The sequence below is a fragment of the Galleria mellonella genome, unplaced genomic scaffold (genome assembly GCF_026898425.1).
Source record: "Galleria mellonella isolate WM207_F2 unplaced genomic scaffold, CSIRO_AGI_GalMel_v1 utg65, whole genome shotgun sequence".
In the NCBI taxonomy this organism is placed as follows: domain Eukaryota; kingdom Metazoa; phylum Arthropoda; class Insecta; order Lepidoptera; family Pyralidae; genus Galleria; species Galleria mellonella.
In genome coordinates this window covers 1380719-1402049 of record NW_026442138.1, presented here as the reverse complement: position 1 = coordinate 1402049, position 21331 = coordinate 1380719, and the positions used below count along the sequence as shown (strand labels likewise).

At 43.6% G+C, this 21331-nt stretch overlaps 1 protein-coding gene across 1 annotated transcript in view; it reads left to right on the top strand.

The window, feature by feature from the left end:
* Positions 1-18: 18 nt before the first annotated feature.
* Positions 19-21331, top strand: part of LOC113516541 (ribosome quality control complex subunit NEMF homolog) — a 29085-nt gene continuing 7772 nt past the window's right edge. The window contains exons 1-15 of the mRNA XM_052900446.1: positions 19-229; positions 1119-1290; positions 2478-2680; positions 3057-3193; positions 3995-4170; positions 4768-4962; positions 5494-5676; positions 7104-7342; positions 8211-8406; positions 8785-8966; positions 10061-10232; positions 11179-11299; positions 11387-11622; positions 12615-12684; positions 13646-13857. Coding sequence (XP_052756406.1) covers positions 174-229; positions 1119-1290; positions 2478-2680; positions 3057-3193; positions 3995-4170; positions 4768-4962; positions 5494-5676; positions 7104-7342; positions 8211-8406; positions 8785-8966; positions 10061-10232; positions 11179-11299; positions 11387-11622; positions 12615-12684; positions 13646-13857 — 2550 coding nt within the window. The 5' untranslated portion in view covers positions 19-173. The remainder of the gene's footprint in view (positions 230-1118; positions 1291-2477; positions 2681-3056; positions 3194-3994; positions 4171-4767; positions 4963-5493; positions 5677-7103; positions 7343-8210; positions 8407-8784; positions 8967-10060; positions 10233-11178; positions 11300-11386; positions 11623-12614; positions 12685-13645; positions 13858-21331) is intronic.

Sequence of the window (21331 nt, the reverse complement as noted above, 5' to 3'; positions counted from 1 at the left end):
TGTCAAAGTCAATGTCATTTACTACAGTACCTTGGCGGTGTCAGCTGGCCGTGTCGTCAAGTCGTAATGTCAACACAAATAATGTTTATTTTACTATTTATTATATCTTGATTTCAAAAAAGAATAATAGTGGTTTAAATATATTGTAATTAGATACAAATAAAACATCCAAAATGAAGACACGATTTAACACTTACGATATAGTGTGTATGGTCACGGAATTACAAAGGTAAGGTTATATTTTTATTAAAAAAAAAAATGATACAACCACCACGTACGCCGTTTCGTATTAATTTTAAATGCGTATATAAGTAAATAATTTTAAATAATACGTTGGAGTAGCGTTGACAATAAATACTGATGCAATGTATGTTTCTGATTAATTTATAATTAAACTGATTTTATCTTAAACAATTATAAGAAATTTTATTTATAAAACATTACGCGTCCTGACCCGCTTTAAGACAGATTGTGAAAGAATTACTAAAATATGATATGTACTTGTGAAAAAGCTCTATGCAAAATTTTCAATTTGTACCTAAACTTTGTAATTTATATATATATATTATATATTACCTTAAGGTATGTGAGTAGGTGACTCACATTTTTTAATTTACAAACAGAAATACAAACAAATTTTCATATAAATAGCAATTGTCCAATATGGTGCATTAATTAATCAGGATTATAATTTTCAGTAAATAATAACAATTTTACAATTTACTGATGAATCTTATTAAATGCTATTTGTTAGTAAGCACATTACTTGAGAAAAAATAAATATAAAAAAATATGTAATGTGATTACTATTGTTGTATTATCGTATATTAAAACACAGATTGATTCATAGCAAAAGTTTATAATGTAATGCATTTGTCATAAATGTCACAATAGTTTTTATATATAATTCTTTTAACAACCTCATAAGGAGGTTTGTACTCCTACAACTATAAATATACTATGTCAGATCAATCTCCGTTTAGGTAACCATCATGGTTATTTCCTTGGGAAAGAGATGTTACCATTAGCGCATGATTCCATTGTCATGTCAAAAAATCATGAATTATTTTTTGCAGTTATTCCTGCAAATGTTAATTAAACAATTTTTTATGTTACAGCTTGATTGGCATGCGTGTCAACCAAGTGTATGATATAGATAACCGTACATATGTGATACGACTACAGCGAACAGAGGAGAAACAAGTACTGCTACTAGAATCCGGCAACAGATTCCACACAACACATTTTGAATGGCCGAAAAATGTAGCACCATCAGGGTTTACTATGAAAGTTGGTATTTATTAAATGATAGATAGATAGATAATTTATTTATTTATTTACACTTCATTGCACCAAGTAAAAAGAGAGATAACAAATACAGTAAATATTAATTTATTTGCATTACTTACAGCACAAAAATTACAATAAAAAAAAACATACACATAATACACAGTAAAAGAGATAAAAGAATGAAAATAAAAAAGCACAAATAAAAAAAACAAAATATATAAACTAACAATCGCCTTTCTTTCCCTTCCTTCATGCGCATGCCATAGTAACACAAAATGGTCACAACTCAGTTTATTGCTTTGCCCTTAAAAGAGCGAAACACTGATATTCTGTTGTGGCCAAGTCAGTCGCGAAACTCCTCATTAAAAATAACAATAACAAGATATATAAATAAATCTAAAGTTAATACCTGTACAATGTATATAACAGTTTATGTGACATGACATGGCTAGAAAGGGACCAAGAATATTATATTGATGTATAGTATACTTAATGATTAAGGCATGGGCAGCAGCGTCCCTCTTAAAACATCACCAAGTGTAACTGCAGTTGACAACCTGCCTGCCAAGCATGACAACTACTGGCAACCCCCACCCTCCCCCCTTAATGGGGAGACCAGCAGTGGACATTTAATGGCTGATATAATGATTATGATAGTAAACTTTTACATATTATACTTCTTTATTTATTTCTCATGAAGTTTATTTTAAATTTAAATTTTAAAAATTTATACATATATATATATATATATTTTTTATACAACTTAGAATGGCAAACAAGCTGATGGTCCACCTGATGGAAAATGCTAACTGTCGCCACAGATAATATAATACTATACTAGCCGTCGCCTATAGACGTGAGCAGTACCATGGACATAACAGAGTATACTGTTTCACCCATGATACCTCGCATGCATTGCCATTCCTGAGGAGTGTTATTCCTCTGTACCCTGTAAATTCACTGTCATATCCCACCCTTCAAAACGAAACACAGCCATGCTAACACAACTGCTTCACGGTTGAAACACGAATGGATTATATTTTGCAACTGTAATTATATATATATATATATATATATATATATATATATATATATATATATATATATATATATATATGTAGTTGCACATTGTCCTGCTTTATAAAGATGGCCACTGTATAGTTTTTAATGCTGTATTAAATTTCCAGTTACGTAAACACTTGAAGAACAAGCGTCTAGAATGCCTCACTCAGCTCGGCATTGATCGTATAGTGGACTTACAATTTGGAAGTGGAGAGGCTGCGTACCATGTCATCTTGGAGCTGTACGACCGCGGTAACATAGTGCTCACAGACTACGAGTGGACCATACTAAATGTGCTGAGACCACATGTGGAAGGTGATAAAGTTAGGTTTGTGTAGTTGCAAATGTAATCACTGCTTTGGAATTGTTTTATTGTTAATATGACTTATTTTTTTTATACAACTAATTGATGGTTAACTTTATGGAAATAGATAGAATAGAAATTGTTTTTTATCATATAAAATTTTTTAAATATATATTTTTTTAAATTGTATTGCCCAATTTGAAAAGAATAAGCAAGGAACATGTTTCTCTTTTCAAATAAACTTCAGCTGTAAAGGTGAACAAAATATCTTAAGATACAGTCAACCACTACTTCGCGTTCCTTAGCTTCATTCATTCTACTTCAGGTCTACAAGTAAAATTTATTACATTATTTCTTCTTGTTACATGTAAAAAGTTAAATTTCTTTACAAATGTTCCAGATTTGCAGTGAAAGAGAAATACCCGCTGGACAGAGCGAAAACAAGCTATGCAGCACCATCCAGTGAAGCACTCAAAGATATACTGTCAAGGAGCAAGCCAGGCGATAATTTAAAGAAGATTCTCAATCCTAATCTAGGTAAACAAAAATTTACATTTAACTTTTTTTATCATTTTATCTTATACTTCTGTCATGTGTGTCCTGGCCCTGGTCCATTCTATAATGGGCCACTGAGTCTGAACAAAAAAAAAATCGAATCTTGAATGTGTTTATTACATTTGTAGGAGAATGTCACAATTAAAAGTGTCAGATAAAAACATTATTCTTCTTTTTTGTATAAAGAGCCAACAAGGAGTTTATATACCAGTTATTATTAGGCATGTAAGGGTACTTAATGGTTGAGAAATGGGCAGTAGCAAGTAGTGCCTGCCAAGCATGGCAACCACTAGCATCCCCGAGTAAAAGTTAATATGATGACAATCTACGGGTCTACCATGAAATGAAATTCAAAAATTTCGGACTCAATTTCGTGTTTTTGTTTATACCAAAATCGGACCAATAAATGCAGTTTAACATTTCGTTTATCATACATCCTATCATAAAAGTCCAAAGGAACAACATTTTAACATTTTTAATACTTCCAAACGGCATGTATTATGTAATTTTAACATCAAATTTGTGCTTCGTTCGTTCCCGAAATTTCGAAAAACATTTCATGGTAGGCCCTCTGGTAATGTATATTCTTATAAAAAAAAAATATCCATTTTAATTAGAAATAATCCTACAAATAAACTTCCAATAATAAAAACGTTTAAATTACAATGTACGAAGACGTTATATAAGGTACTTGCTTATTAAAAAACTTGTTGCTTTTTAAAAAGAAAAATGCAAACCTTTTGCAAACATATCAATATCTTTTCTTTATATTGCCATAAACAGAGTTTGGAGCTGCAATTATCGACCATGTTCTACTAGAGAATGGACTATCGGGTAACCTGAAGATTAGTACGGATCCTAACAAGGGTTTCTTTGTTGAGAGGGACCTGGAGAAACTGGCGACAGCGCTAAAACAAGCTGAGGAGTTGCTTGATGCAGCTAAAAAGACAGTTGCTAAGGTATTGTCTATGTTCGTTGGTCTATGCCATTTTTTCGACATGTGACGGTTTATGACATCACTAACATTTGGCACATTCCTACAATAAAGCTTCGGAAACATTCTCGTGCCATTTTTTATTGTCAATTTACAATTTTCGGTCGAAATTATTCTTTATCTGATTTTAAATAAAAGAACATTAACAATATAAAGTGGTATCATTTAACCACAAATGACCATGTATTGGTCACTTATATATGATTTCTGCTGTGAGCAGGAGCAGAAGGGAGACTTTCCAAAATCATCTATGTCTAATACTGTATTCAGGTTTCAAATTATATAATATTACATTAGTATTTTTAAAATTATTTTTAAAGATGGCGGAGGGCAAAAAGAGCGCATATGTTATACTCTGAGACATGTATTTGCTAAAAGCTCCACTCTGATTCTGGAGTGGACACCAGGATTATCCTAGTTTGTGCATGGAATCCGTATGCCCCTTATTGCAATCATTTGTGAGCGAACACGATGGTTGCTTACGGCGGACCGTATGCTTGATTATCTCCGTTATTATTTAAAAAATTGCATTATAATCTAACCATCATCTGTATGCTACCAGGGCTTCATAACACAAAAGAAGGAGGAACGACCGAACCCAGAGGGAGATGAGCCCTCATACTTGCTCACCAACATCGAGTTCCATCCGATGCTGTATTCACAGCACCGAAACCAACCGCATCAGGAGTACGAGACCTTCGAACGGGCTGCTGACGAGTTCTTCTCGGCTTTGGAAGGCCAGAAGATTGATATGAAGGTATTATAAACTCTGCTTTTTTTATTCTAATTATTGTTAAAATTCAATTCACCTGGATACTATTCTAGTCTCTTAGATACCTTTTAGATTAGTCTGCATGTAATATTTGTTAATGCATGCATGCATGAGCTGTAAACATGAACTACATAGACTATTTCATATATTTATTTTACACTTTATTGCACCAGATACAAATATAATAAATACAGTAAATTAATAATATATCATCCAGACAACTTTTGTACCAGTTAACCAGAGAGAGACTACAAATGTCACTTACTTGGGTACCTCTATCCCAATCGTGTGATTATAATTGCTTGTTCCTTGCTTCGGAGGGCATGTGAAGTCATTATCCGGTAAGCCACGTTAGAAACCCTCTTATACAACGGAGGCGGCTTAAAAGCTTTTAACATTAGAGGGCACCACTGTTGACTTCGAGTTGACTAGTAATATTAGTGGTAGCATCATTATAAATAAAAGCCTTCTTTTTTTTAAGTAAGTTATAAACAACAATTTATATTATAATTTCAGACTGTACAAATAGAAAGGGAAGCCATGAAGAAACTTCAAAATGTACGCAAAGATCACGAGAAACGCGTTACAGAGCTGACACAGGTGCAACTGGAGGACAAGAAAGCGGCCGAACTGATCGCTCGCAACGAGCCGCTCGTCGAACAAGCTCGGCTCGCGATACAGACCGCTATAGCTAATCAGGTATTGTCTATGCTATATATATTTTTTTAAATGTTTTTATCACTTCTATTATGTTTTTTTTTATCGTCTCTATGTCTGTTGTTATTTGTGTGCTGGAAACTGTTGATTTTGGTCAGAATTTGACTCTCCATGTGGTGATGGATAAAAATAATTAAAGATTGTGTCCCACAAAAAAACCGACTTAATTGTGACAAAACCAATTATTTTGATTTAAAAATAACTATTGAACCAATTTTGATAAAATTTGTATGGGACTAATTTGTAACCTTTCAGATAAAAAAGGAATACATATACCAAATCAGTTTACAACTGATAGAGTTATGGGGTAACAAATATATTGTTAAAAAAATACGACAGAATTGAGTACCTCCTTCTTCGTAGCTCCATAGCCAAGCATCATATACCAGCATTATATTCTTCTGTTATGAAATAGACCCGTATTCATGCTGTAGAAACAACCATCTCTTATAGGATGTCCATAATAGATGGATGTCCTTTATAACTGTTTCCAATTTGTTGTGATTATATTGAGTAATCCGGCTCGAAGGACCACGACAATGTAGGACATTGCTCACTCCTTTTCAGGATAGTTTATATCTTATTTTTACAATAATCTTATCGTACTAATATAATAAAATTGTAATTGAACGATATCTGTACATGGATTTGTTTTTTATACATTCGTTAATCACAGCCATTATATGTCCACTGCTGGACATAGGCCTCCCCCACAGACTGCCACAAGGAACAGTCTTGAGCCACCTGCATCTACTGATCCCTTGTAATGCATGTGAGGTCGTCACCCCATCTAATCTAATAAATGCACGTTGGCGACCCCCGTACATGAAAAATATTTAAGAAAAATTGATATAAGGGTTTTAGATAGGAGTAAGAGATTATATTACAGATTTCAGAAATTTGTATATCTGTATGTTTGTTCCAATATATCGCACGGCTTTAATACTCGGGTTGTATTATTATTTTTTTCTTTGTAACTAGTTAAGATCTTAGTATCCATCATGTAAAACTGAAGTACACCAGTTTTTTTTAATGGTTGAAAATGACGTAGTAACTCCGCCTGCCCTATCGGTATACATTGGCGGGGTACCAGTGAGAGGTGATAGGTGAGGAAAAGACAGGTCAGTTAGCCCATCGTGACGAATTTAACGATAAATTAGTCATGATAGTTTCCAGGGGGAACCGCGTGGAGGCCGACCTGATGGGGTATATTGATAACGATGGAGATTAACCTTCCTATTACTAATAATCCCTTTACCTCAATACACCAGTTTCCAACCATAAAAGAGTGTGATCTCTCTGCCAACCTTCCCATTATTGTATTTACTCTCCAATGTATTTCTTCATATACATTCTATAAGCAGGTCACAGATCTTGGATAGACAGTACATGCCGCTTATTAATTTCAGATGTCATGGGAAGACATAAAACTCCTGGTGAAGACGGCCCAAGACAACAATGACCCGGTGGCCACCTACATCAAGGGCCTCAAGTTGAACACCAACCACATCACACTGCTGCTGAAGGACCCCTACCAGACCAGCGATGATGAAGATAATGATGACAATGATGAAAACAATGAAGAGAAACTGAAGCCAATGCTCGTAGATATAGACCTGTCGCTCACGGCCTTCGCTAATGCTAGAAGGTACATGTTATTTTTCAATCAGGTAATATAAAATCTATACTTATAATAAATCTGTAGAGAGGTCAATTCTGTACATGAAATATATTTCCAAAACAACTATCAGCGGGTGATTAGTGATCGATACTGATGCCAAAAATGCAATCAGTAAAATTTTTGTCTTTCTGTATATTCGTTGTAGAAACAAAAACTACTCGACGGATTTTAATGAAAATTGATACAATTATTGTTCATACTCCTGGATAGGTTATAGTATACTTTTCATCACGCTACGATCGATAGGAGCAGAGCAGTGAAGGGAAATGTTGGAAAAATGGGAGAAGTTACTCCATTTTTAAGCTTCCGCCGCGTGTGCAACCTTAATGGCCACTTTTTAAAATGTAAAAATGTCCACCCGTGCGAAACCGGGACTGGTTGCTAGTTCGAAATAAATAAATAATTACATACTTAAATAGTAATTTAACAGCCATTACAAGTGAAGGAAACAAAATTAAACATGTAACACAAAATGTAGAAACCATCGTGGGCTATTCCAATCTAGTTCGCTACAATGCACTAACATTCTTACGTATTGTCACTAGCTTGTACCCCGCCTACGTATAGCATTATCGGACCCAGGATCACTATACAATTTTTACTTTACTTCGGTTTGAAGGATGGGATATGGCGTGAATTTACAGGGTACAGAGGAATAGCACCCGAGTCCCCAGGAATGGCAACGCATGCGGGGTATCATGGGCGAAACAGTATACTCTATTATGTCCATGCTACTGCTCATGTCTATAGGCGACGGTTACTACTTTCCATCAGATGGGCCGTTGGCTTGTTTGCCATTCTAAGTTGTATAAAAAAAATTGCTCAAACACCCTAGGTACTACGATCAAAAACGGAACGCCGCGAAGAAGCAGCAGAAAACACTGGAGTCAGCGGACAAAGCGCTTAAAAGCGCTGAACGCAAGACGAAGCAGACCCTGAAGGAAGCGCACACGATCAGCAGCATCAGCAAGGCGCGCAAGACGTACTGGTTCGAGAAATTCTACTGGTTCATATCTTCTGACAACTATCTGGTAAGTTGTATGTACAGAGGAATAATATTTACCAGAGGGAGACTTTGTACAAAAGTCGATTGCTTGGGTACCTCTGTCCCATTCGTGTTCCCAACCGGGAAGCAGTTGTGTTTGCATGGCTGTGTTTCGTTTTGAAGGGTGGGATATGGCTTGAATTTACTGGGTACAGAGGAATACCATCTGAGTCCTCAGGAATGGCAACACATGGGGGGTATTATGGGCGAAACAGTATACTCTGTTATGTCCATGGTACTGCTTATGTCTATAGGCGACGGTTACCACTTTCCATCAGGTGGGCCGTCAACTTGTTTGCCATTCTAAGTTGTACAAAAAAAATCTATGTAATCTAAGAATTACTCGATCCTTCGACGGTGACAGGTGATAGCGGGTCGCGACCAGCAGCAGAACGAGCTCCTGGTGAAACGTCACCTGAGGACTGGTGACGCGTACGTGCACGCAGAAGTTGCGGGTGCGTCCTCGGTGCTGGTGAAGAACCCCACCGGCCGTGAACTGCCGCCGCGGACCCTCGCCGAGGCTGGCCAGGCTGCCGTTGCGTACAGGTAATGTAAAATATACTTTTTTTTTACTTATTATTTTGCTATATTACATGACCCAAAATTTTTTTTTATACAGCTTAGAATGGCAAACAAGCTTACGGCCCACCTGATGGAAAGTGGTAACCGTCGCCTATAGACATGAGCAGTACCATGGACATAACAGAGTATACTGTTTCGCCCATGATACCCCCATACGTTGCCATTCCTGAGGACTCAGGTGTTATTCCTCTGTACCCAGTAAATTTTGACGGTTTTTTTTTTGTGGAATGATAATGGAATGGTAACACCACCTGTGCTAATGGTATACGCTGGCAGGGCACCAGTGAGGGATGATAGGTGAGGATGAAAAGGCAGGTCAGTTAGCCTATCGTGATAACTTCCATAAGAATCAACCACGATTGTTTTCAGGAGGAACCACGTAGATGGAGCTAGTAAATTTCCATTACTTACAATTTCTATTACGTAGAACACGATTGAAAATATGTTTTTTTTTCTATAGTTTTATCTTTTATATATTTATATAACATTTTAATTATTTCTTTTTATATTATGTGTTTTCTTTCAATGTATTACTCAAGCTGTGCACATATTATAATCGGATTATTACCTAGCCGAATCACAAATGTAATTATTAGTTAATTTTTTTTTATGGTTGTAATCTGTTTTATGTGTCAATAAAAAAATTAAAAAAAAAATATCTTCGTCCCCCCCCCCCTGAAAGTTACGGTTTTTTAATGGGTGATAATGGTATGGTAACCCCGTCTGCGCTATTGGTATACAATGGCGGGTCACCAGTGAGGGATGACTGCTGAGGATGAAAGCAGGCCAGTTAGCCCATCGTGACGAATTCAACGATAAATTAGTCACGGTGGTTTCCAGAGGGAACCACGTGGAGGTCGACCTGATAGGGTGTATTGATAGCGATGGGGACTAACCTCCTCATTACTAACAATCCCTTCCCCCCACGAGGGGTCATAGTGTATTCTATGACGTCCATAATAGTATTCATGTCTGCAAGTGACGGTTAGCGCTTTCCATCAGGTGGGCCGTCAGCTTGTTTGCCATTCTAAGTTGCATAAAGCAATATATGTTTGCAGCGTGGCGTGGGAGGCGAAGGTGGTGACCCGCGCGTGGTGGGTGCACGCGCACCAAGTGTCGAAGACAGCGCCCACTGGCGAGTTTCTCACCACCGGCTCCTTCATGATCCGTGGCAAGAAGAACTACCTGCTGCCCGACCACCTGCAGTTCGGCTTCAGCTTCATGTTCAGGGTGAGGTTTATATTTATGGAGGAATCGGAATGGTTTCCACCTGCGCTATTGGTATGGCTATTCTGGCGGGGTACCAGTGAGGGGTGATATTTGAGGATGAAAGCGGATCATTTGGCCCATTGTGATGAATTCAACAATTCTTAACCTAGATAGTTTCTAGGAGGAATTGCATGAAGGTCACCTGATTGGATATATTACTGACAATGGGGCAAAAAGGGGTCTATTTGCCCCATTGTCAGTAATTACTAACAAGTCGTGTAGGTCCTAGCATAGAATGGGCTACCCCTTCCTTTCCCGTGAATGTCTTAAGAGGCGTTTAAAGGAGCTTATGGTGGAGGGATGGGTAACAGCGTCCCACTTAAAACGTTACCAGAAATCAAACTGCGGTTACCAACCCACCTACCAAGCGTGGCAACTACAGGCAAAACCGCCCTTATAGGGGAGGCTAAATATGTAACTAACTTACAAATCCTTTCCCCTCATTCTACTTTACTCGGTAAATAAACCGGGCAAAAGATTGAAACGTCAGGCCATACTGATGGAGTAATGGTGAAGAAACTAAATCATTATGGAGCAACTGTAAATACATGGCAATACGACTGAAAATGGTATCACAAAATTAATTAAACTAGCCCTGGGGGAATGCTCACCCGGATAGACGTATTTAAAGGGGGACTCGGTAAGCCACGCCCACCTCATTTGTCCAGTGCTCACCTCAGTAGCAAGAGCGAAACTTTATTTTAGCAAAATGAACAAAAACATATCTGAATGTATATATACGCCCTCTCTAGAGGGGGTTGGTGGGGGGGGGGATATTTTACAGAATAGTCTCAAAGTGTGTGCAGTGTCTGCTTTTAAAGCAATATATTCCAAATTTCGCTCATGTCGTCTTATCTTTTTTGGGCCTTAACATGATGGTAAAATATTTTTACTTGTTCGGTCACAGCTGGAGGACAGCTGCATAGAGCGTCACCGCGATGAGAGGCGCGCGGTGGCTGCGGACGACGCCCGCTCCGAGGTCACCTCCACGCAGGAGGAGGACCAGGAGATCCTAGTCTCTGATGACGGTGAGTTTTTTTTTTTTATTTAAATCATGACATATCACCAAATCATCCATATACCCCTCAGACGTTATAATTATTAAATTTTTATAGATGAACCATCAGAGAAAGACGATGCGAAATCCCCAACAGACAAATTAGATACGATCACAGAAGAAACAACAAAAATTGACTTCGAACAGAGTAATGGACCTACGCAACTTAAAGTCGCAGAAAAGAATGTAGTAGAAGAAGAATTGGACGCAGAAGACAAACAGGAGAAGCAGGGTGAAGAAAGTGCAGCCGAAAGTGATGACAGCGACGGAACGTTTCCAGATACACATATTAAGGTGAACTAGTACTTTCACGCGACTTTGTCCGTGTGAATCGGTATATTAAGTGTCCTATAGGTTAAGCTAGGATTTAGCCTACCCGTGTACCAGAAATTGAATGAATGAATGAATGGAATTCTAATATGTTCAGCCATTAAGCATGAATGAGTGATGAATAAATATTTAAACATCTTATGAAGATGAGAAACAAGGATACAGCTCGTCTGATGGTAAACGGTCACTGTAGCCTATAGACGCCTGTGACACTAAAGGCGTTACGTGCAGGTCGCCGCCCCCGAAGAAACCTTAATATGCGCTTTTTGAAGAACCCCATACTGTGGTCTCTTTTGCCGAGCAGTGTGATGATAAAAGGTGGCTGTCGTCGTCATCTCGAACAATTTTAAGTATTTACTTTATTTTATGTGTTTGCTTTTCATGAATTACTCAAGCTGTGTACATAATGTGATTAGATTATAACCTAGCCGAATCACAAATGTAACTATTATTTAAGTTTTTTTTATGGTTGTGATCTGTTGTGATGTGCCAATAAAATAATAAAATAAAATTCCTCAGAACACAATCCGCTATATAATATTAATAAAACTAAACTACCCATATTTCAGATATATATATATATATATATATATATATATATATATATATATATATATAAATATATATATTAAAATAGATTTTTTTCTTAATGGACAAAAAACAATACTATGGCCGCCCGCGCTAACGGTATACGCCGGTTGGTCACCAGTAAAGGATGATAGGTGAGAATGAAAAGGCAGATCAGTTAACCCATTGTGATGAATAGACCTAGAATTCAGCACGATGGTTTCCAGGGAGAACCACGTGGAGGTTGATCAGTCAACTTTGTCTCCATTACTAACAAACCCCCCCCCCCCCCCCCCCCAACGTTAAAATTGATTCAGCTATTTCAAAGATTATTATGAGCAGTCATGGTAACACGGGATTTTAATATAATATATAACATTTGATTGCAGGTGGACCATGGGACTGGCCAAGTGATTATGGAGTCCAAAACAAGAACTATGTCTGAGGTGTCAGACAACAGTAAGTTGTTTGTGATAGATAGATACATAATCTTTATTGTTTCCTCCAAAAGATTACAATAGTAAATTTATTATAAATACAAACAATTAAAAGACAATTACATACACTGAGAAAACAATGGGCGGCCTTATTGCTAAGAGTGATCTCTTCCAAGCGACCTTTGGATGTATCTACACGTCAGGCCCTTTAGAGGCTAGGTAAAGCAAAAATTAAGTTTTTTTTTTATACGACTTAGAATGGCAAACAAGCTGACGGCCCACCTGATGGAAAGTGGTAACCGTCGCGTATAGACATGAGCAGTACCATGGATATAACAGAGTATACTGTTTCGCCCATGATACCATCCATGCGTTGCTATTCCTGAGGACTCAGGTGTTATTCCTCTGTACCCTGTAAATTCACACCATATCCCACCCTTCAAACCGAAAAGTGGTAAAAACTGATAAGTCCATGGAACATCAATGGACAACAAACAACCAGGGTTTACATTGTATAGATAGAGTGTATCCATACAAATACTTTGCCAAAACCAGGTCAACATATTTAAAAAAATACATAAAAATACAGGGGCCTCCCCTGTATTCTTGGACTGGTTTATATTTTGCCCCAGGGCATTTGGTTACCTAGCTACGCCATTGGTTGGAAGAGAACTCTAAAAGAGTTACCTCGCCTTTGTACATTTGATTACCTCTGTCATATTTTTTATGTATAATTAATGTGTACAATAAAATATTAAATTAATTAATTAAATTGTACCTTTATGTGTATATTTCAATCTGTATTTATGTTACTGCATTTCACTTGAATTATTCACTTGTCATTGTATATTTTTGTTTATGGTGCAATAAAGAGTTAAATAAATAAATAAATTAAATAAATAAATAAACAAAATAAATAATTAAACAAAATAAATTAATTAAATAAATAAATGAATTAATAAGAATACATTATTTATTTTCAGGTGACGATAAACCCTTGTCCTTCCCGTCACTACCGAAAAAAGGAGGGAAGAAACCACAGAAACAGAGTAGAGAACGGAAGAGAAACGAGGAGAAGCAGGAAAAACAAAAAGAAGGACTAAAGCGCGGGCAGCGCGGGAAGCTGAAGAGGATCAAGGAGAGGTACGGAGACCAGGACGAAGAGGAGCGGGCGCTCGCCGTTGAACTGTTGAAGGTACTTTGTTAATATTTGTTTAGTGTAGACATTTAGCAACTGTTAATTGTGAATGGAGCCTATTAATATATTACCAGAGGGAGACTTTGTACAAAAGTCGATTGCTTGGGTACCTCTGTCCCATTCGTTTTTCTACCGTGAAGCAGTTGTGTTTGCATGGCTGTGTTTCGGTTTCAAGGGTGGAATATATATATAAAGGTGGAATAAGGTGGTATATGGCGTAAATTTACTGGGTACAGAGGAATAACACCTGAGTCCTCAGGAATGGCAACGCATGGGGGATTAATCATGGGCGAAACAGTACACTCTGTTATGTCCATGGTACTGCTCATATCTATAGGCGACGGTTACCACTTTCCATCAGGTGGGCCGTCAGCTTGTTTGCCATTCTAAGTTGAATAAAAAAAAACAAGAGTTTGTAACGATGGATGTTTGATACTTTTTTACGCAAAAACTACTGAACGAACTGCGATGAAACTTTAGAATGTTGTAGCTTATACATCAGAGGAACACATAGGCTTTAATAGTTCTATAGGTAAAAGAATTTTTAAAATCTGTAGAATAATTTTTGAGTTTATTCATTACATATTGAAAAACATACAAAAAAGAAACAAGATTTTTCTACCTATAATTTTGTATATATATATATGAACGGTGTGGACTGCCGCACGGTGAGCGTGGACTGTAGGGGCGTTGGTTCAGGCTGGAGTGAAACACAGGGATTACTATTCTGAAGCCTCCAGTACCGTCTGAAGAGAGTATTTTTTCTTCTTGTCCTATTTCTTCTCGAGTGTAGTGCGTCGCTGCCCGGAAGCGAATGCCGCTCGCTCGTAGGTATTCTCCGCACGTAGCCGTATAAAGGGGACGTGGGGGGTATAGCAGCCCGGGGCGTTGGCCCCCTTCTGCTGGTGTCTCTCGCCGCACATTACCATGTGCAGGGTAGTTGGGGGTGGTACTTGCCGGTGGTTTTCATAGGAACGCACTAAGGTTCACTTGTAGACTGTTGGCGCCGTCTGGGCCGGTCGGCGCGGTCTTCGCCTGCCAGATGAGACCCCATGGGGGGAGGCCCGGCAAACTGCCAGCGCAAGAGCGGCCCATGACGACGGCGCCACGCGCTTCTACACTATGGGACCGTGCCTTCTTCTTCTGCTTCGCGCGAGCGGGTGAGTTCGCGCGCGTATGGCTTCATCTCCGGCGGTCTAGCGTGCAGAGGCGCTATGCCTCTGAGGTGGTCCCATTTTGATGCGTCCGCGCGCTGGAACAGTCTAGTCGCTAGTTCTTTCACGTGTGCGTCCAGTGGCTGGATTTTGAGGTCCCTCTCCAGGGTGGCGTTTCTGACGAACTTATGCGCACCGGTCAGGGTACGCAACGTCAGGTGCTGTTGTGCTTCTAATGCTCTTCTGTTTGTCTTGCTGACGAGTGCGTACCACGCCGGCGCGGCATAAGTTAGACGCGGGCGGATGTACGTTTTATAAATTCCCGTCTTCATCTGGAGAGGGAGGTTTCCGACGAGTACCGGACGCAGCAGGTGCCTGGCTGTTCTAGCCTTCTGGCGAACCTTCTTGACGTGCGTTCCAAAAGTCAACCGGCGGTCGATTTCCACCCCTAAGTAGGTGGCGGTGCGGGACCACTCGATCGGGGAACCGAGCAGGCGTAGCTGTGGTGGCGTCCTTTTCATGTTGGCTGTGATCGCCTGTGTCTTGCGCACGTTCACCGACAGGCGCCATTTTCCCAGCCATTCTGGCAGGGCATCTAATACCGTTTGGAGTTTTGACGCCGCGTGCTTATTGTTGAGCGACGTCGCGGCGTAGGCTGCATCGTCGGCGTAGAGCGCCAGTGTAGTCTGCTCCGTGGTTGGGATGTCGTCGGTGTACTGCGCATAAAGCACAGGCGATAAGCAGCTGCCTTGCGGGACGCCCGCTCGGATGGGACGCTCACCCGAACAGGTTTGTTCAACCGCCACCATGAACCGACGATTCCTGAGAAATGAGGCCACCACTTGGATGAGCCTTCTTGGCATTTCTGTCTGGGTGGCCAACTTGTACAGCAGACCGTCGTGCCAGACCCTGTCAAAAGCTTTCTCCATGTCGAGGAATACTGCTACGGCGACTTCCTTCTTGTTGATGGCCGTTGTGAACGTGTGCAGTATCCTGATCAGCTGCAGGGTGGTGGAGTGCTCAGCTCTGAACCCGTATTGCTCTTCTCTGGGCTTGATGTATGTGTTTATGTGTTTGAGAAGTAGTCTCTCAAACACCTTCGATACATGCTGCAACAACGTGATTGGCCGGTACGATTCCGGTTTCAATACGTTCTTACCGGGCTTAGGCAGCGTGATAACTTTGCCTATCTTCCATGTGTTTGGGAAATGCCCTGTGCGCATAATACCATTGTACAGGCGTGTAACTGCCGCTATAGTGCGCGGCGGCAGGTGGTGCAATGCCGTATTCGTGATATTATCGCTGCCGGGGGCCTTCCGAGGCTTCGTTTTTCTTAATTCACGCTGCACTTGTCCCGGCGTAAACACCACCGGGTCTTCGTGTGGCGCTAGTGGCGGAGCCAGGTAGTTTTCAACGTATTTGACTACCATGGCAGCATGTTCGGTATCGGTAACCGGGTTCGGCTGGAACTGGCGTTCTAGGTGTTCGGCTAGGATTTCCGCACGGTCTGCTGCACGGTATCTCGGCGTCCCATCGCTCGCCAGTAGTGGTCGGACCGGAGGCTGGGATTGGGACAGCCGGCGGCATAGGCGGTGGATGCTATTCCAGTCGTCGCCGGCGTCTTCCAGTAATCGATCCCAGCTTTCCTTCCTGTGGGACTCAATGTCTCGCCTGATGTCTTCGGCGAGTTTGTTCAACCTCGTCTTGAGGGTGGGGCAACGTGTCGACTGCCAGTCCCTACGCAATCGGCGCTTCGCTTCTAGTTTCATCCTGGTGGCAGCCGGGATCCACTCGCGGGTCCTTGTTACAGGTCCCGGCTGCGCTGCGATGTCCATGGCGTGCTGTATGGAGACTGACAGGTTAGCAGCGAGTTCTTCGACTTCAGACGAGGTTGAGACTGCCATCATGGGCGTGTTGTGCTCCATCGAGTCCCTGAATTTCACCCAGTCGATCCGACGGCGTGGGAGGCGCGGCGTCAGGAATGTCGGTGTTTGTGGAATAACTATGCACACCGGCAGGTGGTCGGATTGGATGTCCTCGAGGAGGACTTCCTGCGTCGGTTGGCTGTCTAGTCCTTTGTATAAGGCGAAGTCCAATACGTCTGGAGCATGTGCTGAAATGTAGGGATAGTGAGTTGGAACCTCAGGGCCGAGCACGGTGATATCCATTCTCTCAGCTATCCCTAGTAGTGCTTTTCCTTCTGGCGTGTCGTTGTTGGAGTTCCAGGCCGTGTGTTTGCAGTTCCAATCGCCTGCGGCGACAGTGGGCAGCTGCGAATCGAAGATGACGGCGACGTCTGCAGCTGCAATCCTGTTCTGTGGTGGTTTGTATACTGCAAACACACGGATGGGGCTTCTATCTACGCATAGCTCGACACCGAGTGCGTACATGGATGTGAGATTCACCCGGGGGAGCGGTTGATGCACTACGTTCCTTTTCACCAGGACAGCCAACCCGCGATATGCCTTCTGGCCGTCCGTAATCTCGTCCTGTCGGTATGCATGGTATCCTGGAATGCGGAGTGTGTCGAGAGCTCCCAGTAGTGTCTCAGAAATGAGACACACGTCGACACGGTACTCCATAAGCAGCGTCCGGAGCAGGGTTGTCTTCTTGCGGACCCCGTCCGCGTTCCAGTGCAGCAATCTTAGTCCCATTTAGTGTTGGACAGCCTCGCCATTCCTGCGGTGATCGCCGGTACTGGGTCCGATCCGGCTTGCACCGCAAGTAGCACCTCCATCAGGATGGTGAGCATAGTTTTCACCATATCTGCCGTGCTTGTGTTGGTGGTGGTGGTGGTGGTGGTGGTGGAGGTGCTGGTTTCTTTAGCACGCTTCGCCATCTTCCCCTTGCTGGCGACTTGTGTCTGTACTGCCTGTGTTGTAGGTACGGCAGCGGCGGTTTTTGTTGGGGCTGCAGTTGCTGCATCAGTTGTCGCGTCAGCATCGAGGGCGGCGACCGCTGGCGGGCGTGTGGTGTAGATGCTGCGTGCGGGGGCCTGCTCCGCGGACCCGGAAGCATTTTTCTTTTTGTCGCTGTTGCCTCTGCTTTTCCTCCCCCTCTTTCTCCTCTTCTGAGGCGGTTTCCGCGACCGCTCTGTTGCCGGATTGGCCGGGGCCATTAGGTTGCCCCTGTCCGCGGCTGTGGGGACTGTGCGGTCTTTGTGCGTTGATCTGGAGCGAGTTCTGGCAGTGGCTCCTGCCTTTCGGTTTCTTATCTCCCTCTTGAAGACCGGGCAGGAGACGCTGTTTGCCGTGTGCTTGTCCCCACAGTTGGCACACGTCGGAGGCTCTTCTCGGGGGCGCGGACAGTCGCGCGCCGTGTGCTCTTCGCCGCAGCGGACGCAGGCAAGTTTTCTGTGGCACCCGTGCGAGGAGTGCCGGAAGCTTTGGCACCTATGGCACTGTGCCGGGCCTTTTTTTCCTCTACAGGCTTCGATTCTTATCCCCGGCATGCATAACAGTTCTGTTGTTTGATAGATGCCGGGGATGGTCGCCGGGGTGCGCTTCAGTTGTGCGTAGAAAATGCACCCCGGGCGGCCCTGGCGGGCTTTTATCTGGCGGACATATTCTGGACAATGTCCAAGCTCCGCCAGGGCTTCGGTTATCTCCTCGACGGGTGTGTCCGCTGGTATTCCGCGGATGGCCACCTTCACACTCTTTTCCGCCGGCAGCTGGTAGGAGAACCAGCTGATGTGTTCTTCTTTTTCTAAGTCGGAGAGGTACCGCTGTATTACGCGGTACTCTTCCTCCGACTTGGGCGTAAAGCGGACCCCTTTTCCGTAGGGGCGCGCGTTAGGGGCGTAGTTCAGTCTGCCCTTCAGAGTGCGAAAGTGACGCACCCAATCCGGCAGATGTTCCACTATGAGCGGCGGGACTCTCTGTTTCTTCGCCTCGCGGGGGGGAGGGGGCGCTGCGGTAGCTTGCGACAGCGCTCCTGGATTCCTGGGCGTCCCTGCCGATGTCCCAGGCGGTGGAGTAGGCGCTCTGGCTGCCTCTGCATAAGAGGGAGCTGGCACAATGTTTTCTCTTGGACCGGCAAACTGCGTGTCCCTCGGTCTCAGTCTTGGGTCCCTCTGTGCGAGGGGGGTGGGCTGTAGCGGTGGGGAGGGCTCTTGACAGGGGCGCTTGTACCCCTCCTCCTCGGTCTCTGGGCTTCGGGGTCGCCTGACCGGTCTAGTGGACGAGATCATGAACGATCTGCCCATGTCTCGTGCCAGCTCCATCTCTTCTACGGGTGGCGTCGGCTGGCCCTCCAACCGGGCCGCCTCGTCCCCGACCAGAGCCGCAATCCTCTCCTTCATCCCCTGGGACAAAAGGTCCGTCGCCAGCACTTGTCCCAAGATCAACGAGTCGCACTCTAATGTTGATCTCGGTGACAAACCGACGCGCGGACCCCCGCCCGAAATTACGGAGGGGCCTGCGGCTCCGGACGGAGGTAGAGGCCGCCCAGTGGCGGGCAAATCGCCTGCACCCTTTCTCGGAGCGGTGGTGGTGGTGTCGGTGTCCGGTGGTGATGCTGGAGACATCGGGACATCGGCAGCGCTTCCGGGTCTTGCTGTTGTCCTTTGTTGTACCCTGCACATGGGTACGGCGTCGGTGTCGGTGTGGGCGGCGGCGGCACTGTGTGCGGCGGTTTCGGCGGCGAGAGGGTGGGGGACGGCTATCGTGCGGTTATAGCGTCTATTTATTTATTTTATTTCAATTTACAATTTCTTAATTCTATTTATTGTTACAATTTCTATTCGTAGGTAATAACGACAACACGCAAAGGAATACTTTATTTAACTTACACTATCTTAAATCTATGTAAATCTATATAAAATAACAGAATACAGAAACGATTAACTAGGGACTTAACAACTATAAATTACGATATATACAAATAATGTCGCGAACATAATCTCCCGCCGCAGCTCTCGTAGCTGGAGTTAACTCGTGTTCGCGTCGCTCGATGTCGATGTGGGCAGTATGATCAGCTTCTTAGTGGGTCGCCGTAGGATGCTCTTGTTCGTCCGCACGTCGACTGCTCGGATCTCGCCGTCTGGTCCAGGGTAGGTCGCCACCACCACGCCTCGCGGCCACGTGTTGCGAGGCAAGGTCCCATCAGCTATTAGGACCAGGTCGTCCATTTTGATGGCTCCGTGTGTAGCTCGGGGCTCCCGCCGGTGTTGCAACTCGGGTAGGTACTCCTTCACCCACCGGTTCCAGAAGCAGTCAGCTAGCCTCTGGCTGGCACGCCACTCCTTGTGTCCCGCCGCGTCGCTCTCTGTGAAGCTGCCTGGCAGTGGGACGCGCGATGGACCGCCCAATATGAAGTGATTGGGGGTTAGGGCGCTGTCGTCGTCTGCCGATGTTGACACGTGGGTTAGCGGTCGACTATTGAGGGTGTGCTCGACCTCGACCAGCAGAGTGTGGAGGACCTCTTCCTTGGGGGCCCGCTCGTTCAACGTAGCGGCTAGTGCGGTCTTCACGCTACGCACCAGCCGTTCCCACGCACCTCCCATGAAGGGTGCGCTCGGGGGAATGTAGCGCCACCGGATGAAATGGACTGATGACTCTTCTTGGATGGCTTCCTCGGCTGCCTTCTTCAACTCTACGTCAGCACCTTTGAGGTTGGTGCCTTGGTCGGACCATAATTCCGTGGGACACCCTCTGCGGCTTATGAAGCGCCGCAGGGCCATTATGGCGGAGTCCGTGCTGAGGCTGCCGGCGATTTCTAGGTGGACTGCGCGCGTCGTTAGGCAGGTGAAGAGCACTCCGTATCGTTTCTGGCGAGTGCGGCCCACTGTCACGGTCATAGGCCCGAAGTAGTCTAGGCCGGTGAACGTGAACGGTCGTTTGATGATGCGCCAGCCTGCTCTGTGGATGGTTGCCCGTTGACGGCTGCGCCGGTCTTGCTCTTCGTAGGCGGCACAGCTGACACCTCTTCAGTTCACTGCGGACGGCGTGTCGTAGGCGCAACACCCACAAGTGTTGTCGCACCTCGTTCGTGGTGATCTCGAAGCCGCCGTGGTGAAGTTTCCGATGCACCCATGCGATGTATAGGCGCACCCAGGCGTGGTTTCCGTCGACGATGGGGGCTCTCGTTGCTCGGCTGACAGATCGGCGGCGGCTGCTATCCTCGATCGAAGTCGCAGAATGTCGTCGTTGTCTATGACGACCGACAGCTGTATGAGTCGACTGGATGACGGCAGCTGTTTCCCTTGTTTCAATACTGCGATTTCGTCGCCGAACGCCTCTTGTTGTATCGCGCGAATCCATAGCCGTCGCGCGCGCGATCTAGGTAGTGTGTGTCTATGGGGATGAAACACACAGATG